The following is a 21,218-nucleotide window of genomic DNA, read 5'->3' as shown; positions in this document are numbered from 1 at the left end:
ACAAGTCAAAACCCTATCTACCAATTTTGAGGAATTTAGGGATGAGACTAGACGCTCTTTTGAGGAGTTGAGGGGGCAAAGCCAGTCAACCTCGGACGCCGTGAAAAGGATTGAGGATTCATGGAAATCCTTCTTCACCACCTTTGATTCACGGTACCCACCACCATCACCACCACAATAGACCTTTGGGCTAGCCCTCGGGGCAAGAGCCAAGTGTGGGGAGGGGATTGGCTCGCTTTTAGGGTATACGCGTGGTTGTTGACTTGAGTGGTTCCGGGGTATTTGTTGGTTGGTCGGTTTTGTATTGTTTTGTTAATTGGAAAATGAAGAGTCTTGGTATTGTAGTTGTTTGTGCATTAGTTGCACTTGAGTTGAAAGTTCTTTTGATTGTTCCCACTTTAAAAAATCCAAAGCCTTTGGCATGTTCCCCAAACATCAATCCAAATGACAAATGCACACTCAAATCGGTGTTTTGAGTGTTTCCCCTTAATCCAAACTCTCTCCTCCATATTTATTTTCGTATGCATTTAGATTACTTGTACTATATTTAGATTAGTAAATCATTTAGTTGCATTCATTTAGGTTTGCATTAGGTTTAAATTTTGTAACATATGGTCACATATAGAAATTGCATTCATATAGTGTAGCTTGCATCGTATTTCAATATTGCATATAAATTAGATCATGCATTGCATACTTATTCGAAAAAAACCACTAAAAACCACTAAAAATCTGAAAAATCAAAAATCACCAAAAACACGTATTTCGCTTTCGAATTTCCTCCACACATTTATTTCCATTGGAAATATGTAAATAAATAAGTGTGGGGAGGAAATTCCACCAATTCAAAATTACAAAAATATGTTCCTTTCTTTTACCTATTCACTCCCTATGCTTTTGTCCATTGAGGACAATGTACATTTCAAGTGTGGGGAGGGAAATATCCACTCTTGTGAATATTTGTATATATTTGTAAATGCTTGTAAATTTAAGAAAATTCAAGAAAATGCCTAAAAATTGAAAAATTTCTGAAAAATTCATAAATATTGCATTGTATATATATGTTTGGCTAACCTTTGGCATAGACATCGACCATTTGAGGCAAAAAGGAGCTAGAAGTCGCTTGGTAAACTCGTTCTAATCTCTTACTCCTTTACCGTTCTTTCTTTTTGTATCTTGTATATTTGAAGGAGAATGGGATTTTGTGCCTTGGATGTTCCCTTGGGGAACTTGTGGATTGTTGGTTGATGATGTCTTTGCTAGGATTAGTCCAAATTGTTGCATGTTTACCTTATGTTTATTTCCATTTCTTGCTTGCATCCGTTTCACATGTAAATACGTGTTGTATTTCCTTCTTGTTGCATTGAGTTTGTATATAAATTTTGAAACAAAATTTGGTCTAGGAAGGGAGCATGATACCCTCTATGATGATATTGTCTAGGTCGTGTCTTTCCCCTCTTAGTGGCTTGCACCTTGTGACCTCCTTGTTAGGGTGTTTGCTTGCAAATGCCCGGGAAATGAGGCTAGACCGGAGAGTTTTGACCACCATGTGAGACCAAGACCGTAGACTAGGCCTAGATTTCGACATAGCTACTCAAATGTGAGGATAGAGCCTCCTTGGGATCGGTACATCCATACCCGGTCCTCCTTTAGGTGTGAGTAGGCTCCTTGCGTGACATGTTACATCACGACGCACAAGCATGGCGTCCTTTCCTTTTAGACCATGAGATGTTCATTTATATGCATATTTTGAAACAACAAGTTGCATTTCATTTTTTGAGCCTCACATTGCCAAATAAGCCTAATTTTTCGACCCTTTAGACTAGGACCGATTTTGTTTACCCCTTTTGAGCCTTGACCTTTCATTTGATACCTACGATACTAACTACAACCCAAAAACAACCGACCTTGATCAAGAAAGTTGTCTATGAGTTTTGGTAGTATGAAGCAAGGGGATTTGAATCTTGGTTTAGTGGATGTGCACAATCCACTTGAGTCGGAATGATGGTTTAGTTTGGTTTGCTTTGAATAAAGAGGTTTTGAAAAAGAAAAGAAAAAGAAATAGAAAAGTGAAAAAAAAAGTTATGAAAAATCCAAAAAAAGAATTAGTTGTTTTGTATATACTTGTGTTAAGAAAAGAAAAAGCCAAGCAACACTCCATTCATCATTGGGGTAGAAAAAGGCGTTGCGAGAATAAGGGGGCACTTGATGTTTTTCCTAAGTGAGTCGGGTTTACACATTTTTTGCTTGATTTTGGCAAGTCAATTTCTTGTTAGGGTGTAGACGTTACTCATTGGTTGCAATAAGGCGATGATTTTTGTATTTTTCCAAAGTGAGTCGGGTTTGCACAATGTTTGCATTAATTCGGGAAACCAGTTTTTGTTAGGGTGTAGACGTTACTCATTTGTTGTAATAAAAGTGGAAGAAGCGGAATTTTGACAACTACTTGATCTTAAACTCCAAATGATCCATAACGGTGCTCGCACCAATCCCGTTTCGACCCATCACCTAGCCCCGTTACAACCCTTGTTTCTTTTATGCATATTTTCCTTTTTTGCATCTCATTAATGGTCTTGTAGGAGAGGATTCCATGTTAGATTGCGGGCATGTCTCACGAGTCGAGTAGTTGAGTGATTTTGGTTACTTTTTTGCACAAAAATCACCCGTTCCAAAAACAAAATGAGAGATTAGTGAAAACCGTGAGGAAGTCGGTAATCTTGGTCCCCTTAGTCATGGGTTAATTCGGTTGAATCTTGAGTGTGTCATGTGATTCTCGAAGGTTAGGCTTTGCTTCCCCCTTTCCCGCCTTTGAATTTGTTTCTTAGGCATTTGGTTCTCGCATAAAGGTTGCTTGAGCCACCACTAGGGCATTGACACCCGCCAAGACTATGAGACGGTATCTCCCGACCAAAGCCTTTAACTGTTCAAAGTAAAACGGCCGCTCAGATGAGGAAAGCGGTTTGACCTTTTTGTGATGCATCCTATATTTTGATTCATGCTTAATTGTTGGTTGTGTCAAAAATTTTGTAGCAAGACCCAACTTGCCTTGCAATAGGGCACTCTTCCCTCATGGGTGTCAAATTGTGAGTTGAAGGGGCGTAGAGTGCGCTAATACTCATTCGGTTTATTAATTTAAATAATGGAGAATGTTTCTTATATTGTGCATTCCGCTCACCCAATGAGAGCCTTCCTTTTGTCTAGTTTTGAGCATCTTTTGTTTACTCGGGGACGAGTAAAGGCTTGGTGTGGGGAGATTTGATAACTTCGTTATTTACGCTCTTTCTATGCCTAAGAACCTTTGCTTATAGCTCACTTGAATGTATTTTATGTGCATTTCAAGGTTTTAATTCCATATAATGCTCAAATCCCGTCCTTTTGAAAGTTTGTTTCGGTTTTGGTTGTGTTTATCCATTTTTTGTAGGAAAGATGATGATTTAACAATACTACACCCACTAAGGGAGGCCCATATGTGATACACATGACCACAAGCCCAACCCAAGACGGAATAAAAGGCTTAAGAGAACAAAAGGCTGAGTCTAGCGCGTATCCAGAAGAAAGATGCGCATCTCTTACAGGAAGGTACAAACCGTGCGCATCCAACAGTGCCTTCCTCATCTCCAAGATGCGCATCTCTTACAGGAAAGCACAAACCGTGCGCATCTGACCGTGCGTATCTCAACTCGACAGTGCGCATCTCCAGATTCGCGCAATACTCTTGTTAGCTTAAACGACATTGTTTTAAGTCGTTTTTACTTGATTTGTAACCTAGTATATAAGCAAGAAACTTGAGTTTTCTGAGGAGATTATCATCATATAACAACTCTTAGTGGAAGAAATAGAAAAACCCCTTGTAATTTGTGACAATCCTTCAAACAATTTACAAGATTCAAGCTTTCTTTCACCAAATTCCTTGTTTTCTCAATTGTTCTTGTTGTTGGTATATTTCAATTTCTCTTTCTCTCTTTAATTTCATTTGTTTACATTTGCTTTTCCTTCAAGTTTGTTGATTGTTTATGATAAAGATGGCATCTTTGTTGTTTACTTGTTGTTGTTTTCACCATTGTTAAGCTTTTCATTGTTCATCTTTTCTTTGATTCTCTCTCTTTTGTTCACCCTTGCTAGTTGTCCTCAAAGACTTAATCTTTGAGTTGATTGTGTTAAAGATTGTGTCTTTTAGTTTGTTCATCCTTGTTATTAGATTAAATCACCCTTCTTCATAATTATTGTTGGATTATTGAATGTTTAAAAGTAGAATTCATCTTCCACCCATGTTTATGTTTAAAGATTCCATCTTTGTTGTTTATTTAGCCTTTAGAGATATGATTAGTGAGTAGTCTCCTTCTAGGACTCGGTTTGACCCGATATGGGTAATTTCACTAACTAATTATCATTAAGGCTAATTTGTGGGGAAAATTGGTGAGGGTAGTTTAGGGGAATTTGCATGTTTAAGGTTTGGGTTTTGGGTAGTGTCAACTTGTGACCCTTGTCCACCAACGGAAGTTGGTTAGGTTGTAAATTGGATACCCGAAATTTGACCTTGTCACCAACTAAGGTTGAGACCGGAAGGGAGAACCGAGGGAGGGTGCCTCTAGGCTAGCGTTTGAAATCGACCTCCGGAAGGAGGAGTGGGATGACCCGGAATACGATGAGTACTTAATGATCTTGACCAATTTCTTGACCTCCGTGGAAAAATGCATGTTTTCGTGGTTGTTGGGTTTTGAGTTAGGAATACCAACTTTCGAACCCGGGAGGGGGGTTAGTTGGAGTAGCTAGTGTCCTTTTGCGAACCCGGAAGGGAGGTTCTAGGCGAATTAGAGCCATCTCCCCCTTACTTTTCTACCCCTTTTGATTAGCCGAGACGATTAGTATGTGGAATCACTTATATTCGTGGGAGAACCGAGTTCTAGTCCTTCTCTTTATTTGATCTATCCTTTATCTTTTAGCTTGTTCTTATCTTGTCTAGTTTATAGTCTTTAAATTTGTTAGTTTAGTGCTAGTTTGTCACCCCCATCTTTGTTATTTATCGACTTAGCTAAGCTTGTGAATTAGAACGATTAGTACTCCACCTACTCCTTGTGGGATCGACCCTGTAAAGTGTACAACGATAAAATCGTGCACTTGCGAGGTTTAACTTGAGACCATCACTCAACCTCAGATCAAGACCTGCAACTATTGCAAGAAGCCAGGACATTTTATTAGTAACTGCAAGAGATTGGAGTATAATAACAAAAAGAGATTTGCTCACAATGTTCAGGGGTCCACTGATCAAGTCTTCAACAACAATGGATATTTTCCTGATTTTCAACAAGGTGCATATCAGCACAGTGGTTACCAGCAAGGGTCAGCTGCTGCTTCAGGCTCAGGGAGTTCAGGTCTTCAACATTCAAATGATCAGACCATTTCTCCTACAATGTACAACCAGCTCCAGAATGCTCTACATGTTTCTCCACCCACAGATAATTCTATTCGTTATGCCAACTTTGCTGGTAATACTACCCCTTCTAAAGCTTTTTCTGTTTCTCATAATTCTTGGATCTTGGATAGTGGTGCTAGTGATCACATGTGTGCATCTATTGACTTGTTTTCTGATGTTAGAACAATTTCTATGCCTGATTCCATTACCTTACCCACTGGCCAGACTACCACTATCAATATAATTGGAACTGTTCCTGTAACTTCTGAAATAACACTGCAAGATGTACTTTTTGTCCCATGTTTCAAGTTTAATCTTCTCTCTATAGCACGATTAGCCAAACAACTAAATTCCACCATCACTTTTTCACCCTCTCTTTGCTTATTGCAGGGCTCTTCTATGAAGATGCCAATGACTCTTGGTAGAGTTCACAAGAATCTCTATCTTCTTCAAGCCTCTTCATCAACTTCTACTTTAGATTCCTCTCATTCTAATTCTGTTATTGTTTCCAATTCTGCTTCTATATGGCATTCTCGATTAGGTCATTTACCAATGTATAAGCTCAAGAACATGTCATTTTATAAATTTACTGAAATAAATGAAGCTCAGATTTTGTCTTGTTCTATTTGTGCTAAAGCAAGACAACACAGGTTTTCTTTTCCAAATAGTCACATACAATCCACTTATCCTTTTCAGCTCATTCATGTTGACCTCTGGGGTCCTTATCCTATTTCCACATACAATGGTCATAAGTACTTCCTCACAATTGTTGATGACTACACCAGAACTACATGGATTCATCTTCTCTCCACTAAAGGCATTGCTTTTGACTTAATCAAAAATTTTATCAGTTTTGCAAAAATTCAGTTTCAGCAGACCATTCAAATACTGAGATCTGACAATGCACTTGAACTTGGTTCAAGTATACCTGCTACTTCTTATTTCTCCCAAAATGAGATTATCCATCAGACATCTTGTGTTCACACCCCACAACAAAATGGAGTAGTTGAGCGCAAACATAAGCATCTTCTTGAAACAGCAAGGGCTCCCACCTTTCAATCAAACTTGCCTAAAAATCGGGGAGAGTGCATTCTTTTCATCGCACCTACCTTATCAACAGATTACCTACCAAAATCCTAAATCACAAATCTCCATATGAACTTCTTTTCCACAAACCTCCTAATCTTTCTCACCTCAGATCTTTTGGTTGCCTTTGCTACGCTACTACACCCAAGCATGATAGAGGAAAAGTAGACCCTAGAGCTACACCAGCTTTATTTTTGGGTTATCCTTTTGGTAAAAAAGCTTACAAACTTCTAAATTTAGATAACAACTCAATTTTCTTTTCCAGGGATGTTGTCTTCCATGAACACATTTTTCCTTATATTCCTGATACATATAATCATTTTATCCCTCTTCCTATTCCTCCTCCTTCAACTTCATCTGACCAACCTATCCCACCTTCAAATCCTGCCACATCTCTGCCTAATAATGCTAATGCTCCTAATACCACTGATAGTACCACTGTACATAACAATACTGAGATCTCTTCTACATCTTCTTCTGACCCTACTAGAAAATCCACTAGAAACATTGTTTTCCCTTCTCACTTAAAAGACTTTCACTGTCCTCTAAGAAAAACTTCAGCTAATTTTTCCACCTCAGATTGTAATCATACCCTAACCTCTTTGTGTTCTTTACCCTTTGATCCTTTTTATACTAAGATCAGTTCAAGTTCAAGTTATGTACTACATGTTTCTACACTGCATCCTGTTCATGAACCTCAGAGTTATGAACAGGCCATTACTTTCCCTGAATGGAAAAAAGCTATTGCCTCTGAATTCACAGCTCTTGAGGCAAATAATACTTGGTCATTAGTTTCCCTCCCAAATGGCAAGAAATCTATCAGTTGTAAATGGGTTTTTAAGATTAAACATAAAGCAGATGGGTCTATTGAAAGGTACAAAGCTCGATTGGTTGTCAAGGGATTCACACAAAAAGAAGGGATTGATTATACTGAAACGTTTTCCCCTGTAGTGAAGATGACCACCATTAGAAGTTTAGTGGCTGTTGCTCTTAAGAAAGGCTGGGATATCACTCAATTAGATGTCAATAATGCCTTACTACATGGAGATTTAGATGAGGAAGTCTATATGAAGCCACCTCCTGGCTTGTCTCTATCTAATCCTAACCTAGTTTGCAAACTCCAGTAGTCCCTTTATGGTCTAAAACAGGCATCTAGGCAATGGTATTCTAAACTGAGCTCTGCTCTCAAATCCAGAGGATATGTTCAGTCTCTTAATGATTACTCACTGTTTTCTAAGGTTTCAGACTGCTCTCATGTTTTCATAGCTGTCTATGTTGATGATATCCTAATTACTGGGGACAATAAACCAGAGATTGATGCTTTAAAGACCTTCTTGGATAATGCTTTTAAAATCAAAGACCTGGGTGCTTTACATTACTTCCTTGGGTTAGAGTTTACACACTACTACAAATGAGCACTTGGGCCACGACTAAATTCGTGGCGCAAGTGTTAAATTTCCGTGGCTAAATCATTTGGCCACGGGAAAACCTTCCGTGACGCAAGTGGTCGTGGCAAAGAGATAGCCACGGGAAAAACAAGAACGTGGCTATTATTAAATTTTTGGCCACGAATTCTCTCGTGGCTAATAACTCCCGTGGCTAAAAAAATTCCCATGGCCAAAAAATAATTCCCGTGGCAAAAAATATATCTGCAAATTAAATAAATAAAATGTTAAATAATTTTTTTTTCACGATCGATATTTTATCATATATGGAATAGTGACAATCTCGGTACTGGTTTCGCTAGTTAAGTCGATTCATTTGAACGTTCTTTGGTTTCACCGGCCATGCATTTGCGCGCATCAAAGAGGCTTCCCAGGAGGTCACTCATCCCAACACTACTCTCACATGAGCACGCTTAACTGTAGAGTTCTTTTGATGTGCTACCGAAACTGAAAGTTAACTTTGTTGTTATAATTAGTACTTTGAATCCTTTTAAGTTTATTTTTTTCCCTTTTACAATTTACCATTAGTACTATTTAATTACAAAAATATTACATGATTTACGAATTTTTGCGGGATAAACATTATTTTGGCCAAAACAATCAAATTTTCGATGTTACCCTCCCGACTAATGATTTTGACGTCATTTTTTTGCCCAAGTTAGCAAAACCATTTTCTCTGAAAAGTAAAATTAATCGTGTTTTCCTAACATTTTTTTATTTCTTTAGTTTATCGACACTCGTATTTTCATTTCTCTTGTACTCATTTTTTCGTATATTTTTTTACGCAAATGTTATTGTATGACCGTCGTACATACGATATGAGAAATTAACCATTTTTTCGTAAAATAATGACCACTTTTTATAACTTAAGGTCTTTTTCCCCATAACAAAAAAGTAGTCACTTTTTACTCAAAAAACACGAAAAACACTATCGTACAACAGAATCGCTTATTTTCATAAACCAATTTCTCTTTGTTCTGATTTATAGTTTTTTCTCAAATTTTTCACATTATTTGCACATATGACTTTAAATTATTATAATTTCTATATTTTCCCTGTGATGTGCTCATTATCAATGAAAAACATTTCTCCATATTGAATTTTGGGTAAATTGATAAAAACTACCAACTTTAGTCATCTTTTTCATAATCAATACCAACATAATCAATAATTAGTAATCACTACCAAAATATTAACTTTTTTCTACGATAGGTACCAAGTCGCCTTCTTACTCTAATTTTGTTTCCTATTTTAAGGGTGTTTTCATCTAAGAGAGGGATTTTGGAAGTAGGTGAGTGGAGATTTGTACTTGAATGTTGGTTGTTTGGACTTTTTCAAGTAGGTTGAGATTAGATTTTCAGGCGACTTAGTATCAACCGTAGAAAAAAGTTAATATTTTTGTATTGATTACTAATTATTGATTATGTTGGTACTGATTATGAAAAGGGTCCTTATATTGGTAATGTTTATCAATTAACCCTTGAATTTTTTATATTGATAATTTTTCTGATATGTTTTTTTCTTAATTGATTTGTGGGAGATCATTTTTTTCTTTCATTTCTGAGCGCACTTATTTTATTTAATCAATTTTGTAATCTAATTGTCGTTTTTTTTTTCACTCCTAAAAAAACTTTTCCCAAACTTTTTTTCTCACCGAGTTAAATTTTATATCAAATTCAAATTTTCCTATAAATATCTTACAAATAAATCAAATTTTGAATGAACCAATTTGACAATATGTTAATTTTAGATGTATCAAAGATAGATGATAAATAACTTATTTATTTAATTTTATATGCTATGTCTTTAAATGTGATACGATCATTTAAAATTGTTATTCAAGATTATAATGTTTTAATTAAAAAATTAAAAGAAATTCACGACTCTAATAAACAGAATTATATATTAAAACAAATTTCTTAAATTAGAAATGTTTTGAAAAACTTGCAAAACGTAATTGTGATTTCTAAAAGAATAAAAAAATTTAGACGATAAACTTTTCTTTGCTTGAATACAAGTTTATAAAATTTTAAAATTTCTTATTAAAGTAAATAAAACAATAAAAAAATATTAATTAAATTAATCAAAGTGTTTGCAAAATTTTATATTTAAATGCATTTTCATATTATTTATATTTGATTAAATTTCTTTTAGATTTTAAGTTTGCCTTAACATGAAAATATCTTAAATTAAGTCGGAAAAGATACTCGCCACGGAAAAGCCTATGTTTTTTACATCTACATGGGTGAAGAGTAGTTGTGTTAACACAGTGACCGAGTTAGTTCATGGCTGGCCTTGCATTTAGGGGTGTTCATTGGTCCGGGACCAGACCGGACCAGACCAAACTCTCTGGACCGAAAAAAAAGAAGGGTTAAGAGGTGGACCGAGGACCGGACCATATTAATATTGGTCCGGTCCAGTCTGGACCATAAAAACGCGTGGACCAGACCAGACCAAATGGACCAAAGTGGACCAATTGACATGTTTTAGCATATAAAACTAGAACTCGAGAAGTTCGTAACGATCAAAATAAACAACATTATTTTCTTACTAGATTTAACTACATAATTACACATCTTATAATACATGTAAACAAAATAGAAAATAAAATCAATAATATATCAATTTAAAAAATTATTTTCTTACATAACTTCGGTCCACGGTCCGGTCCGCGGTCTATTCAGTTTGGTCCAGGACCGGACTGAAGACCAAAGTAGAGTAAATAGGTGGACCGTGGACCGGACCAAATAAAATTCGGTCCGGTCTGGTCCGGACCAAATGTTCCGGTCCGGTCTGGTCTTTGGTCCGGACCACTGAGTGAACAGCCCTACATGCATTTCATAGATATCCATCTCAAATATCAATTCTCATAACCACGATATCATAGTTTGTTAGAACACACTTGGTTGATGATGCCAAGTTTCATTATGATTTAATCGTTTGCCTCTTAGTTTAATGCTTAGTACATTGAAGCATCCAATGATGGATCAAAAAAGTTCAAAGATGATCAAGATGAAGAACAAGTCAAGCATGGCCATAGCCTAGAACAAATGTTGTAAACGAGGTAGTTCAACATATTCTTTTTTACGCATAAGTTATGGCAAAACTGTGCAACAGTTCCTGTGACTGTTGCACCATGGTTTCCGGTACTAACGAATGGAGAATTTTCGGGAAAATTCACAAGTGTTTGAAATTCTTTAAAAAGCTTTTATATGTTCAAGAGGAACATTATTTCAAACTCTGAGGAACAAAAAGAACAAAAAGAATATGCTTGCACAATAATTTAAAAGATGCCAATCCCATTTGTGCAAGTTGTTTTTCATGCTAAAAATGGGTCTTATGCTTTTTCCATTTGTGGCAAAATTGTGAGTTCCCATATTTTATGGGAAACACTCCTTCTCTTTGGAAAAACGCAGCCACCTTGAGCCTCTCAACCCTGATTGTTCTTTTACATTTTTTAAATGAAAATGCATACTACAAACTTGTGGATATTAGATTAATGTAGTGTTAAGATCCTTCCTTACACACTACCTTTCTCTACAAATAGGCACTTCATTTTTCATTTATTGCAAGACTTTGAAAGAGCATTCATTGTAAACACTTTGCAAATCTTTTCAGCATTAAAAGCTTTGTTTTTCAATCATTTGCAAAACCGTTTTCTGTTTTTCAAAAGTCTTCAATTGTTTTTCAAAGCTGTAAAATCTCCAAGTATCGGTTAGCATTTGTTGCATAAAAGAATATGTTAAATGATTCTCGTGTTTAGGTCTTAATTGTAATCTCCATGTTCTTAAGTGAACCACTGAGATTCTGACTCTGTAAACCGATGAGATAGAACCTTAAGTCTTGAAGCGGAGTAGCTTTGAGCAAGAGAAAGTCTTGAAGCGGAGTAGCTTTAAGCAATTGCAACCGGAGTAGGTTGACGAGTTGTTTTCATTGTAATGGTTTAGTTAAGTTTGAGTAAATTTCTAAACAAGCAATAAAATAACGGTTGGACGTAGGCTCCGGAGTAGGAGCTGAACCAATTTTTAAAACATCGTCGTGTTCGTTTATTTACTTTCACGTTCTCTTATCATTCTTATTTTACACGTTAATCTCGCTCTCAGTGCTGTGCAACAGTCTCTCATACTGTTGCATAGACCTGCTGTACCGTTTGTGAACTTACAATCCATTAAGTTTCTCAAACCCGTACTTAATAGATCTTAGTTGTGTTAATCATTAACCAAGTAAAAGAGAAAATTTTTAAAAGGTACACCTAATTCACCCCGTCCCCCTCTTAGGTGTTTATCGTTCTTAACTCTTCATAGTTTTTAACATGGCGTTAACATATAACCTAACGTTAACCTGAAAAATTGTTAGAAAATTGTGATGGGTTGTCGTTGCTGTTTATGATCTTTATCTGTAAAAGAGCACAATTAAATAATGCAGAGTAGTTTATATGAACCAAATAAATGAATTTTATTGCTCCACCCTTTTATAATCTTTTGTTTTAGACCATTAAAAAGAAAGCTCTAATAATGATAATATTGACTTCTTTTAAAACTTTATCAATGTAATATAAGACACCTTAAAATTTAATGCGAAATGTATTATAAAAGATCTCCCCAAGGAAAATTATTGCTACAGTAAAATTGAAAATTGTTCTATTATCTTCGCTACAATAATATGTTGTAAGAATAAAATTTTAAATGCTTTTATATGTGCCCGTGCAACTTTGCACGAGTTTTAAACTAGTGGTTAAAAAAGCATAAACCACTTAAAAAAGTAAAGTAAATTTTATAGAAAAACAATCAAAAGGTGGGAGTTGGAGAAAACTTAAATTGGAAGATGAATTGATATAATTAAAATGATTAATTATTGTCATGATGTTTCAAAAAGTAAATTGTGAAATTTTAAAGATTTTTCATTCAATTATTTGTACTTATTTATTTACCATTAATTATGAGAGTAGTTTTTTTTCTTAGGAAATTATGAGAGTAAGTTTTATGTATTATTCCTGTTTTGACAAAAAAAAACACACATAAAATTAAAACCATACGATACGAAGTAGAATTTAGTCATCATACTATTTAATATTTAGCCGAAGGTTCATTTTCGCTTCATTTTATTACATGCCTTGGTAACAATTCATATAAAATGAAAAAGAAAAATATATGTTAAAGATGATTATACTCGTGAATACAAAAATACAAATTCAAATAAGTTGATCAGGAAAGTATAATAGTAAAATTACACCACAATATACGATTAATAACCAATTAAAAAAATATTATAAGAGTTCTATTTTGAGATCAACAATCATCCATTACTTATCAGTTTCTACCTTACGTTTTTTTACCTTCAATTTTACCTCAGTTTCCTGCCTTTTGTATTTCTTACCTCTTCAGATTACCCACGTGATGGTTTGCCTTATCTGCATTCACATACGTTTCATGATGCTTTAAAGTTATATACAAAATACATTGACCAAAAGATAAAACAGCAACCTGGCAAAAACTTGACAACCGAATCAAAACATTGTCACATGTAAGTCACTTAAATTAAACCAACTGGAAAACATGAATTCAAATATAAAGACAACGATTCATAAAACCAACAACATAACAAATTAAAATATACTTTATTGGACACATCAACAACAATAATGAACAACAACAACATCATCATCAACAACAACAACAACAACAACAACAACAACAACAACAACAACAACAACAACAACAACAACAACAACAACAACAACAACAACAATACTCAACAATAATAGTCGACAACAATACTCAATATATCAAATAAATAAATTAAACCATAAAATATAATCCACAACTTAGAAACTCATGACAAATGAGCATATTTTAAATAAATAAAGTGAATAGAAATTATTATGGTATTGTAGACTTTATAGTCATTACACAACCATAAATTCCCATATTTTAATTTAATTTTTAATTTAATTTTTGGTATTATTAAATTAGATAATTGATTGCCGAGGACCTCAAAAGATGAATTTAATAGGACAAAATGTTAATGAAAATTATGGGTGTTGAGTAATATAAGGAGTTTTAATAAAATTATTAACATATTATATTACATTAATTAAATAAGAAAAACTTTTAATTAATTTGGTGTGTGTTAAGTATTATGAAGAGTTTTAATCAATTTATTACTGATGCGTGTCTAAAATATGATGTTTCACACTTTATTCTACACGCATTTCAGAGCTCAAATGTGCAATATATGCCATTATTTCTCTATTTTCCTCTACTTTCGTGTTTTTGTCTATTATTGCAGAAATATGAAGAATTGAGCGGAAATCGAGCCGAATCCGTCCCTAAGTAATTAACATTGCATTTGACATGAAGTATTGACTCGAGGGACGAGCTTGGAGCGCGTTTCAAGGCCTAAAGATAGCAAAAGCACGGGTGCGTACGAGTTTAACATGCAAAGAAGCACTTCACAATATTGCAGCCTGCTTCAGATGGCAATATCTCGAGTTCTAGAGCTGATAATCGAGTGATTCCAATTGGAGGTGAAAGCTTATCCTCTTAGCTTTCCAACGCCGTGTAGAACGCCTGATTTGACCAAGGAACGAAGAAATGGCAGCTGTTTTAAGATCGGTGTGCGCTGCAGAATTCGTCGAATGCACTCATCAGACAAAGACAACCTTGGTCGATCGGCCCGATGCTTATGGTCGATCGACCAGAGCACGAGATCAGAAGCTACTGTTCAGTATAGGTTGGTCGATCGACTGAGCAACATGGTCGATCGACCAAATTCTACGAGCCGATACGCGGATTAAACATAAAGATCGAGAAATACAAAGCCCAAAGCTATATTAGGTTTAGGGATTTAGTTACGTTAGTTTGCTATATAACGTAACCTGACTAAGAACTTTAATCATTCAGTTTTCATTAGGTTCTTTATCAGTTTAGTTTATCAAATAATTAGGGTTTGGGAAACTATTTCGCATCGGATTTTCGTTGTGCTTTCAATCATTCCTGTTACAATTCTTCTGCGATCTTGGTATTCTTCTTATTCTAGTTTATTATTTTATTTGCATTCATAGATTTAGAATTGTTAGTTAGTTTCCCGAAACCATAGTTATCGTTTAATGTTAGCTTTTTATTCCGTTGTTTTAAGCATGAATTCTTCCGTCTATTTCGTTAATTACATTGTTGTTATCATCGTTAGTATGAGTAGCTAATTTAATCGTGCTAGGATGTAGGGGAATTATAGTGTAGGCGGCAATATAATGAACACGGACTGAATTCGCATGTCAGTCGATCGACCGCCATACTTGGTCGATCGACTGACCACGTGAGGTTTTCCTTTCGTTTTAATTGTTTTAATTCTTTTTTCGACGAATCGAGTGCACACGACTAGTTGAATGTTTAGGATATGACTGACCCATTAGATCAAGAGATAGGGACAGTTGTTAAATCACCAATTAAAATGACTAAACTATGCTGAGATCGAAAGATAGGTAAAGTTTAGATTATAAGTCACTTTTCAGGACGAGAGTCAATATTAGTGATATTAGGGACTTATAGCGAGATCGAAAGATGCTATTTGTTAAGAGTGGACCGAGAGGACCTCTTTATTTCCCGCCTCATGTGTTTTGATTTAGACCTGTTTAGTATGCTGCCGCCGAAACTATAGTGAACCGACCATCCTTGCACCCTTTTATTATCTGTTTTTATCCGTTATTTAGATTATTGTCTTTTACTGCTTTAGCTATAGATCAAAATCAAATCAACCCCCACTTTCGTTACCTTAGACTAAATTAGACAACTATTAATTACATTCGCCTCCTTGTAGTTCGACCCTGTTACCACTAGCCTAGGTTAGTTTTAATAGGTTTTATAAATCTTATTTTTGGTACTCACAACGACGGGTATCAATTACCATGTTTAATTAAAAAAAAAATTAAATTGGAAAATGTTAATAATGGCGGGGGTCAGTAATATGAAGAGGTTTAATTAGTTTATTAACATGTTTTATTAAAAAAATTAAAAACAATGAATTAAATAGGAAAATGTTAATAAGGGTGAGTGTTTAGTAATATAAAGAGGTTTAATTAATTCCTTAACATGTTTTATTACAAAAATTTCAATTAAAATTTCAATTTTAATATTAATTTATAAAATTTATTAACACGTTTTATTACAAAAAATTCAATTAAAATGTCAATATTAATTACAAATTATGAAATTTGATGTAAATTTGTAAGGGTTATATAAATTTTGGAAGACTAATTTAAGAATAATGATAATATCCTTTCATATTATAGATATAAATGAATTAAATTATTTTATAGATAAATGATTTAAATTAATATCATGTAATAATAAATTGATAATCCATGTCACATTAATTCGCCATGTCACATTAAAAATATGCAACATCACATTTAAATATGCCACGTCACATTAAATTTTAATCTAGGTAGCTTTTTGGATCTTGCGTGGCTTTGTCTAGGTGGCGTTTATTTCTCATTTTAGGGTAGCCTTTTAATTATATTTTATAGATAAGTGAATTAAATTAATGTAATATAATAATAAATTGATAATCCATCTCATATTAGTTTGCTAAGTCACATTGTTATTGTGTACGTGGCTTTTTTTCATCCTATGTGGCATTGTCTACGTAACATTTTTAGGCTAGCCTTTTAATAATATTTTATAGATAAGAATGCGATTTTAATGTGAGACTAAAATACGGAGTACAAATTAAAGTAAAAATGTTCCACAAATAATAAAATAGATATGAATCATAAAATGAATATGGCTATGACGAAAAATGTTGCGAAAATTAAAAAGTAACTTTGGCCACGACTAACGATGAAAACGTCAAAGAAAATACAAAGGGTAATACCAAAGTTAGGACCCGAAGTAGTTGGCCAACATATACATACATATGTGGGTTACATAAACATCTTCCATGGGCGACGACTTGGACTATCCAAGTCAACGTCTACCGACTTTGACTATTCAAGTCCACAACTTTCACTCTCACAAAGATAATTTCTCATAGTTAGTGTTAAAAAACTACATGTGTAGCTTTGTAATTTGTGTCGAAACTTTACTTTTCAGGCCTTGATGGCTCTTTCGGAACAAAATATGTTCTGTTTACGTATTTGTACGTTGTAACGAGCTCGCCGATCAACAATCATTTCACGGTAATACATTCACATTCTGATCTTACTGCTTTAACTTTCTTTATTCTAGATAAATAATTTTCCTTTCTTTATTGTAGATAAATAAATTGATCTGATGTAATTGATTCAGAATATAGTACAAATTGTCGTCCAGTTTTATTTCTTAATTGTACTTCATAGTAAAGTAATTGATGATGGATGTGATTGATTTCTAGATAATTGATGTCAAATTATTGTTCAATCAAGTCGTCAAAAAAAAAAAACGTCCCGTCTTTGAGGTGTACGGCCCGTGCAGTTGCACAGGACCCCTAAAAATTTGGCCCAAAACTGGCCTTGAGGAGTGTGGTAGAAAAGAAAGGCTGATACAACAAATATTTGTTAGTATATATGTTATCATGGGTTTCAATGTGGTGTAATGGTTGGAATTTTTGCAATAAGTTCTTGATGTAAGTGTGTAACATTTTAAGTTCGATTACTGTTGTTGCCAATTTTTTTTTAATTGTATTTTTTTTGGGCTGTCCAAGTTTATTGCATACACAATCAAAATGCGAAGCTTAGATTTTTGTACTTTTTCCAAGTTTAAAGTATAAAATTACTCATTGAAATCTCTCCCTAGTTGCAAATTTTTTATCAACTTAGATCTAAAATGTAATAAAATAGTATTGTATAGGGCCCAATTTAAAATTTTGCACAGGGCCCTGAAATCTAAGAGAGGCCCTGTTCCTTAAGCTAATGAAAACTGAATTGTAGTAAACAATCAAACATTCGAACGCAAGATGCGAGTACATAAACTCGGACTCTTGCACAAGTTGATGAAAATATATAATTAACAAAAGTATGTAGCTCATGAGAAATTTAGAAAACCATATACATACATGTTGTTTTTGTCGTCATACCTCTCTGCCGCCGAACAGTGCATTTACTCATCGGAATTGCGGTGCTTACACATGGTACAGTCACTAGGTGCGTAAGTGTGGAAATATTACTCGCTTTATTTAAAATACGGAGTACACAATTACATATCATACAATAATGAAACAACTTTGGCTATAAATTCTTTAACTTATTCATATGATCTTGTCTTTGATGTTGTCAAGGAACCGGAAATAGGCATACCTCCAGGATGTTTTGATAACTAAAGTGCCACAAACTCCCCAAAACCCGACAATAAGCCCAAGCACCACACTTATGTACAGCCCAAGGAAAAAATCAAAGTCGTCATCCTTGTTTTGCACACTAGTAATATCTCCCTTGGGTACATTGGAAGGCACTTGATCTTTTGAACAACTTGGGAGTGGCGCGCCACAAAGGCCCGCGTTTCCTGCATACGATGATGCATCAAAGCTCTGCAATTGAGTGCTAACTGGAATTTCCCCGGACAAGTTGTTGTTCGACACATTCATAACATCGAGAGTAGTTACTTTGGCTAGGCTTATTGGAATTTCTCCGCTGAGATGGTTGTTCGACAAATCAAGAAACTCTAAAGCTGTCATGTTTCCGATTTCTAGTGGAATGTAACCACTCAAGTTGTTTTTTGATAAGTCCAGGGCACCTAGTGCAGTAAGACTCGATATTCCATTTGGAATTTCCCCGCTCAACTCGTTACTTGAAAGATCGATATATTTAACATATATAATCGTTTCTTTGAAGCTCTGCTCCTGCCTTTTCCATGAAACAATTACAGTTTCACTACTTCTAGATTCAATCTCAAAACCCCTTAAAGGGGTCTGTATATTTAGTTCATCAAGATAATAACCCCACTCGAGGTTTTTTGTCCCTTTCAACAATGTAAAATTACCAATGCAATAGGGGAGTACCCCTGAGAGGTGATTAATGGCAAGGTCTAATATTTGGAGATTTTTGAGTTGACAGATACTTTCAGGTATCTCTCCAACAAAATGGTTTCCCCGGAGGATAAGAGCACCTAGTCTTTGAAAAGAATTACCAATCCATGATGGTATGTTCCCACCAAATGAATTGAATCCTAGATTTAGGAATTTCAACGATGTCAAACTCTCAAATGCGATCGGAAATGGTCCTGAAAAGCTATTGTTATACAGGTACAAGTATTCTAGTCCTGACAGGGTACTGATGGATTTTGGCATACTTCCGGAAAATCTATTATTTTCCAAGTGTAGGCTTCTTAATTGATAAAAATTCATCCAACAATCTGGAAGCTCTCCGGAAAACAAGTTATAGGATAAGTCAAGGTCTATTAACATACTTTCAGTTTTGGGACATAAGAAATTAGAGCAGTTAGAAAACTTATTATCATTAAGGAATAAATTGCCTGTGTTTGCAAAACTTGATGGTACAACACCTTCAAACAGATTTGAACTCAAGTCTATTAGTGTTAAAGGATTTGAAAAGAAAGGTTTATGCTTTTGTGGCAGATTTGGGAGCATTCCGTAAAGCTGATTATTAGACATATTCAAGTTTATAAGATTGGTGGACAATGTGTTCCAAAAGGAAACAGGAATGATGTCAGAAATGCCCGTATTTGAAACATCAAAGTACGAGAAATTTGTTTGCAATAGAAGCCACTTTGGAAATCGTGGGCCTAATTTGCAGGATCGCAATAGAATTACATCTAGCTTAAATGGAGGAATCTGATCCTCCTCAATGCTTATCACCAATCCCGGGTTATCTTGCAAGATAAGTACACGTAAACGTACGAGGCTTAAGAAAAAAGTATGAGTCAGAGTATCTTCTAAAGAAGTGGAAGACACATCTAATATCTCAAGCATGGTAAGTTGTCCAACACCTAAAGTAAGCTGACCTTTAAGCAGGTTACCAGCAAGGTATAACTCCCTCAAAGAGGATAATGAGCCGATGTCATCTGGAATTCCACCAAAAAAATGATTATAGCTCAAATCAAGTTCTAACAGGGATTTGTTATTACACTTAACTAAAGAATGAACAACATTACTTAGCTCATCAGTGAAATTATTATCCCTAAGGTTGAGGTTTTCCAAGTTGCATAACTTACCAATGATTTTGGAAACACTCCCCTGAAACCTATTTCCAGAAAGAGAGAGATATGACAGGTTATGAAAATTCTCAAATTCGCTTGGGATGCGAACTTCAAAATTATTATAGGAAAGGTCAAGATGTACAAGTTGGGTAGTGATTCTAGGCAAGTTGAACAACCACTGGAGTATTGAACTGTTATAGAAATCATTACTAGAAAGGCTGATTGTATGGAGAGTGGTTGAGGAATTAACATATGATAGTGATAATGGAATTCTCGTTGGAAGTTGACATCTATCCATACGAAGAACACGCAATGAATGTAAATTATTAACAATTGGAATCCAATTCGTGACATCACTGAGATTTGCACCACTCAAATCAAGATATCTCAACAAAGTTAGATGAGAAATCCACGATAAACTTTGCACAATATTAGCATTTTCATAAGCATAATTTAGATCCAAAGTTGTTAACTTAGAGAGATTACCCAACTGATGAGGTATTTTTCCAGAAAAGTCATTATAGCTTAGGTTCAGATGTTCCAAATGTTTTAACTCACCTAGGGAAGGACTCACTTTACCTTCCAGCCAACCGACATCACAACCTACTAAACTGAGCTTGACGACATGACTGGTTTGATCACTACAGACGACCCCAGTCCATCGGCAACAATCTGTGTGGCTCCCCCAAGAAGTAAGCAGCCCACATGTATCATTTGTGATGCCGTGTTTGAATTGGAGGAGGGCATCCCTCTCTGTATCGATACATTGGATGTGATTACTATGGTTACGACCGAGGTCATCAGCGTGACATATAAAAGGGGAAAGTACAAGCCATGAAAGTACAATGAGTATAAGGTATAGGAATGGTTTCATTTTGTGGTGCAAGAATGAATTAGTTTTTGAGTTATCAAGCTGTTAGTCTGGGTCAAGGGTATATATATACATATATATATACATACAAAAAACTACTGTCCTTCGGTTCTGACACTTCCAATTACTTCAAAGATTACACCAAGCAAAGACGTGTAACCAGAGGTAGAGTAGTGTCTTGTTCAATCACCATCGAAGACCAAGACTTAGGACAATTCAAGTCCTGTACAACACTTTCATAGACAATTCTTCAGCGAACATCTTTTTTATAGTTA

The 21,218-nt window shown here is 35.0% G+C and overlaps 1 protein-coding gene across 1 annotated transcript; it reads right to left on the bottom strand.

The window, feature by feature from the left end:
• Positions 1 to 18,068: 18,068 nt before the first annotated feature.
• On the bottom strand, positions 18,069 to 21,013 carry LOC141606494 (receptor-like protein EIX2). Its single transcript, XM_074425641.1, has 2 exons — positions 20,631 to 21,013; positions 18,069 to 19,937 (listed from the first exon to the last, which is right to left on the bottom strand). The coding sequence occupies exons 1-2, from the start codon at positions 20,944 to 20,946 to the stop codon at positions 18,166 to 18,168; spliced, it is 2,088 nt and encodes a 695-aa protein (XP_074281742.1). The 5' UTR covers positions 20,947 to 21,013; the 3' UTR covers positions 18,069 to 18,165.
• Positions 21,014 to 21,218: the final 205 nt, after the last annotated feature.

The sequence above is a fragment of the Silene latifolia genome, chromosome 10, assembly GCF_048544455.1.
Source record: "Silene latifolia isolate original U9 population chromosome 10, ASM4854445v1, whole genome shotgun sequence".
Taxonomy (NCBI): domain Eukaryota; kingdom Viridiplantae; phylum Streptophyta; class Magnoliopsida; order Caryophyllales; family Caryophyllaceae; genus Silene; species Silene latifolia.
The sequence above is the reverse complement of the archived record's forward strand: the minus strand, read 5'-3'. Positions and strand labels throughout refer to the sequence as shown.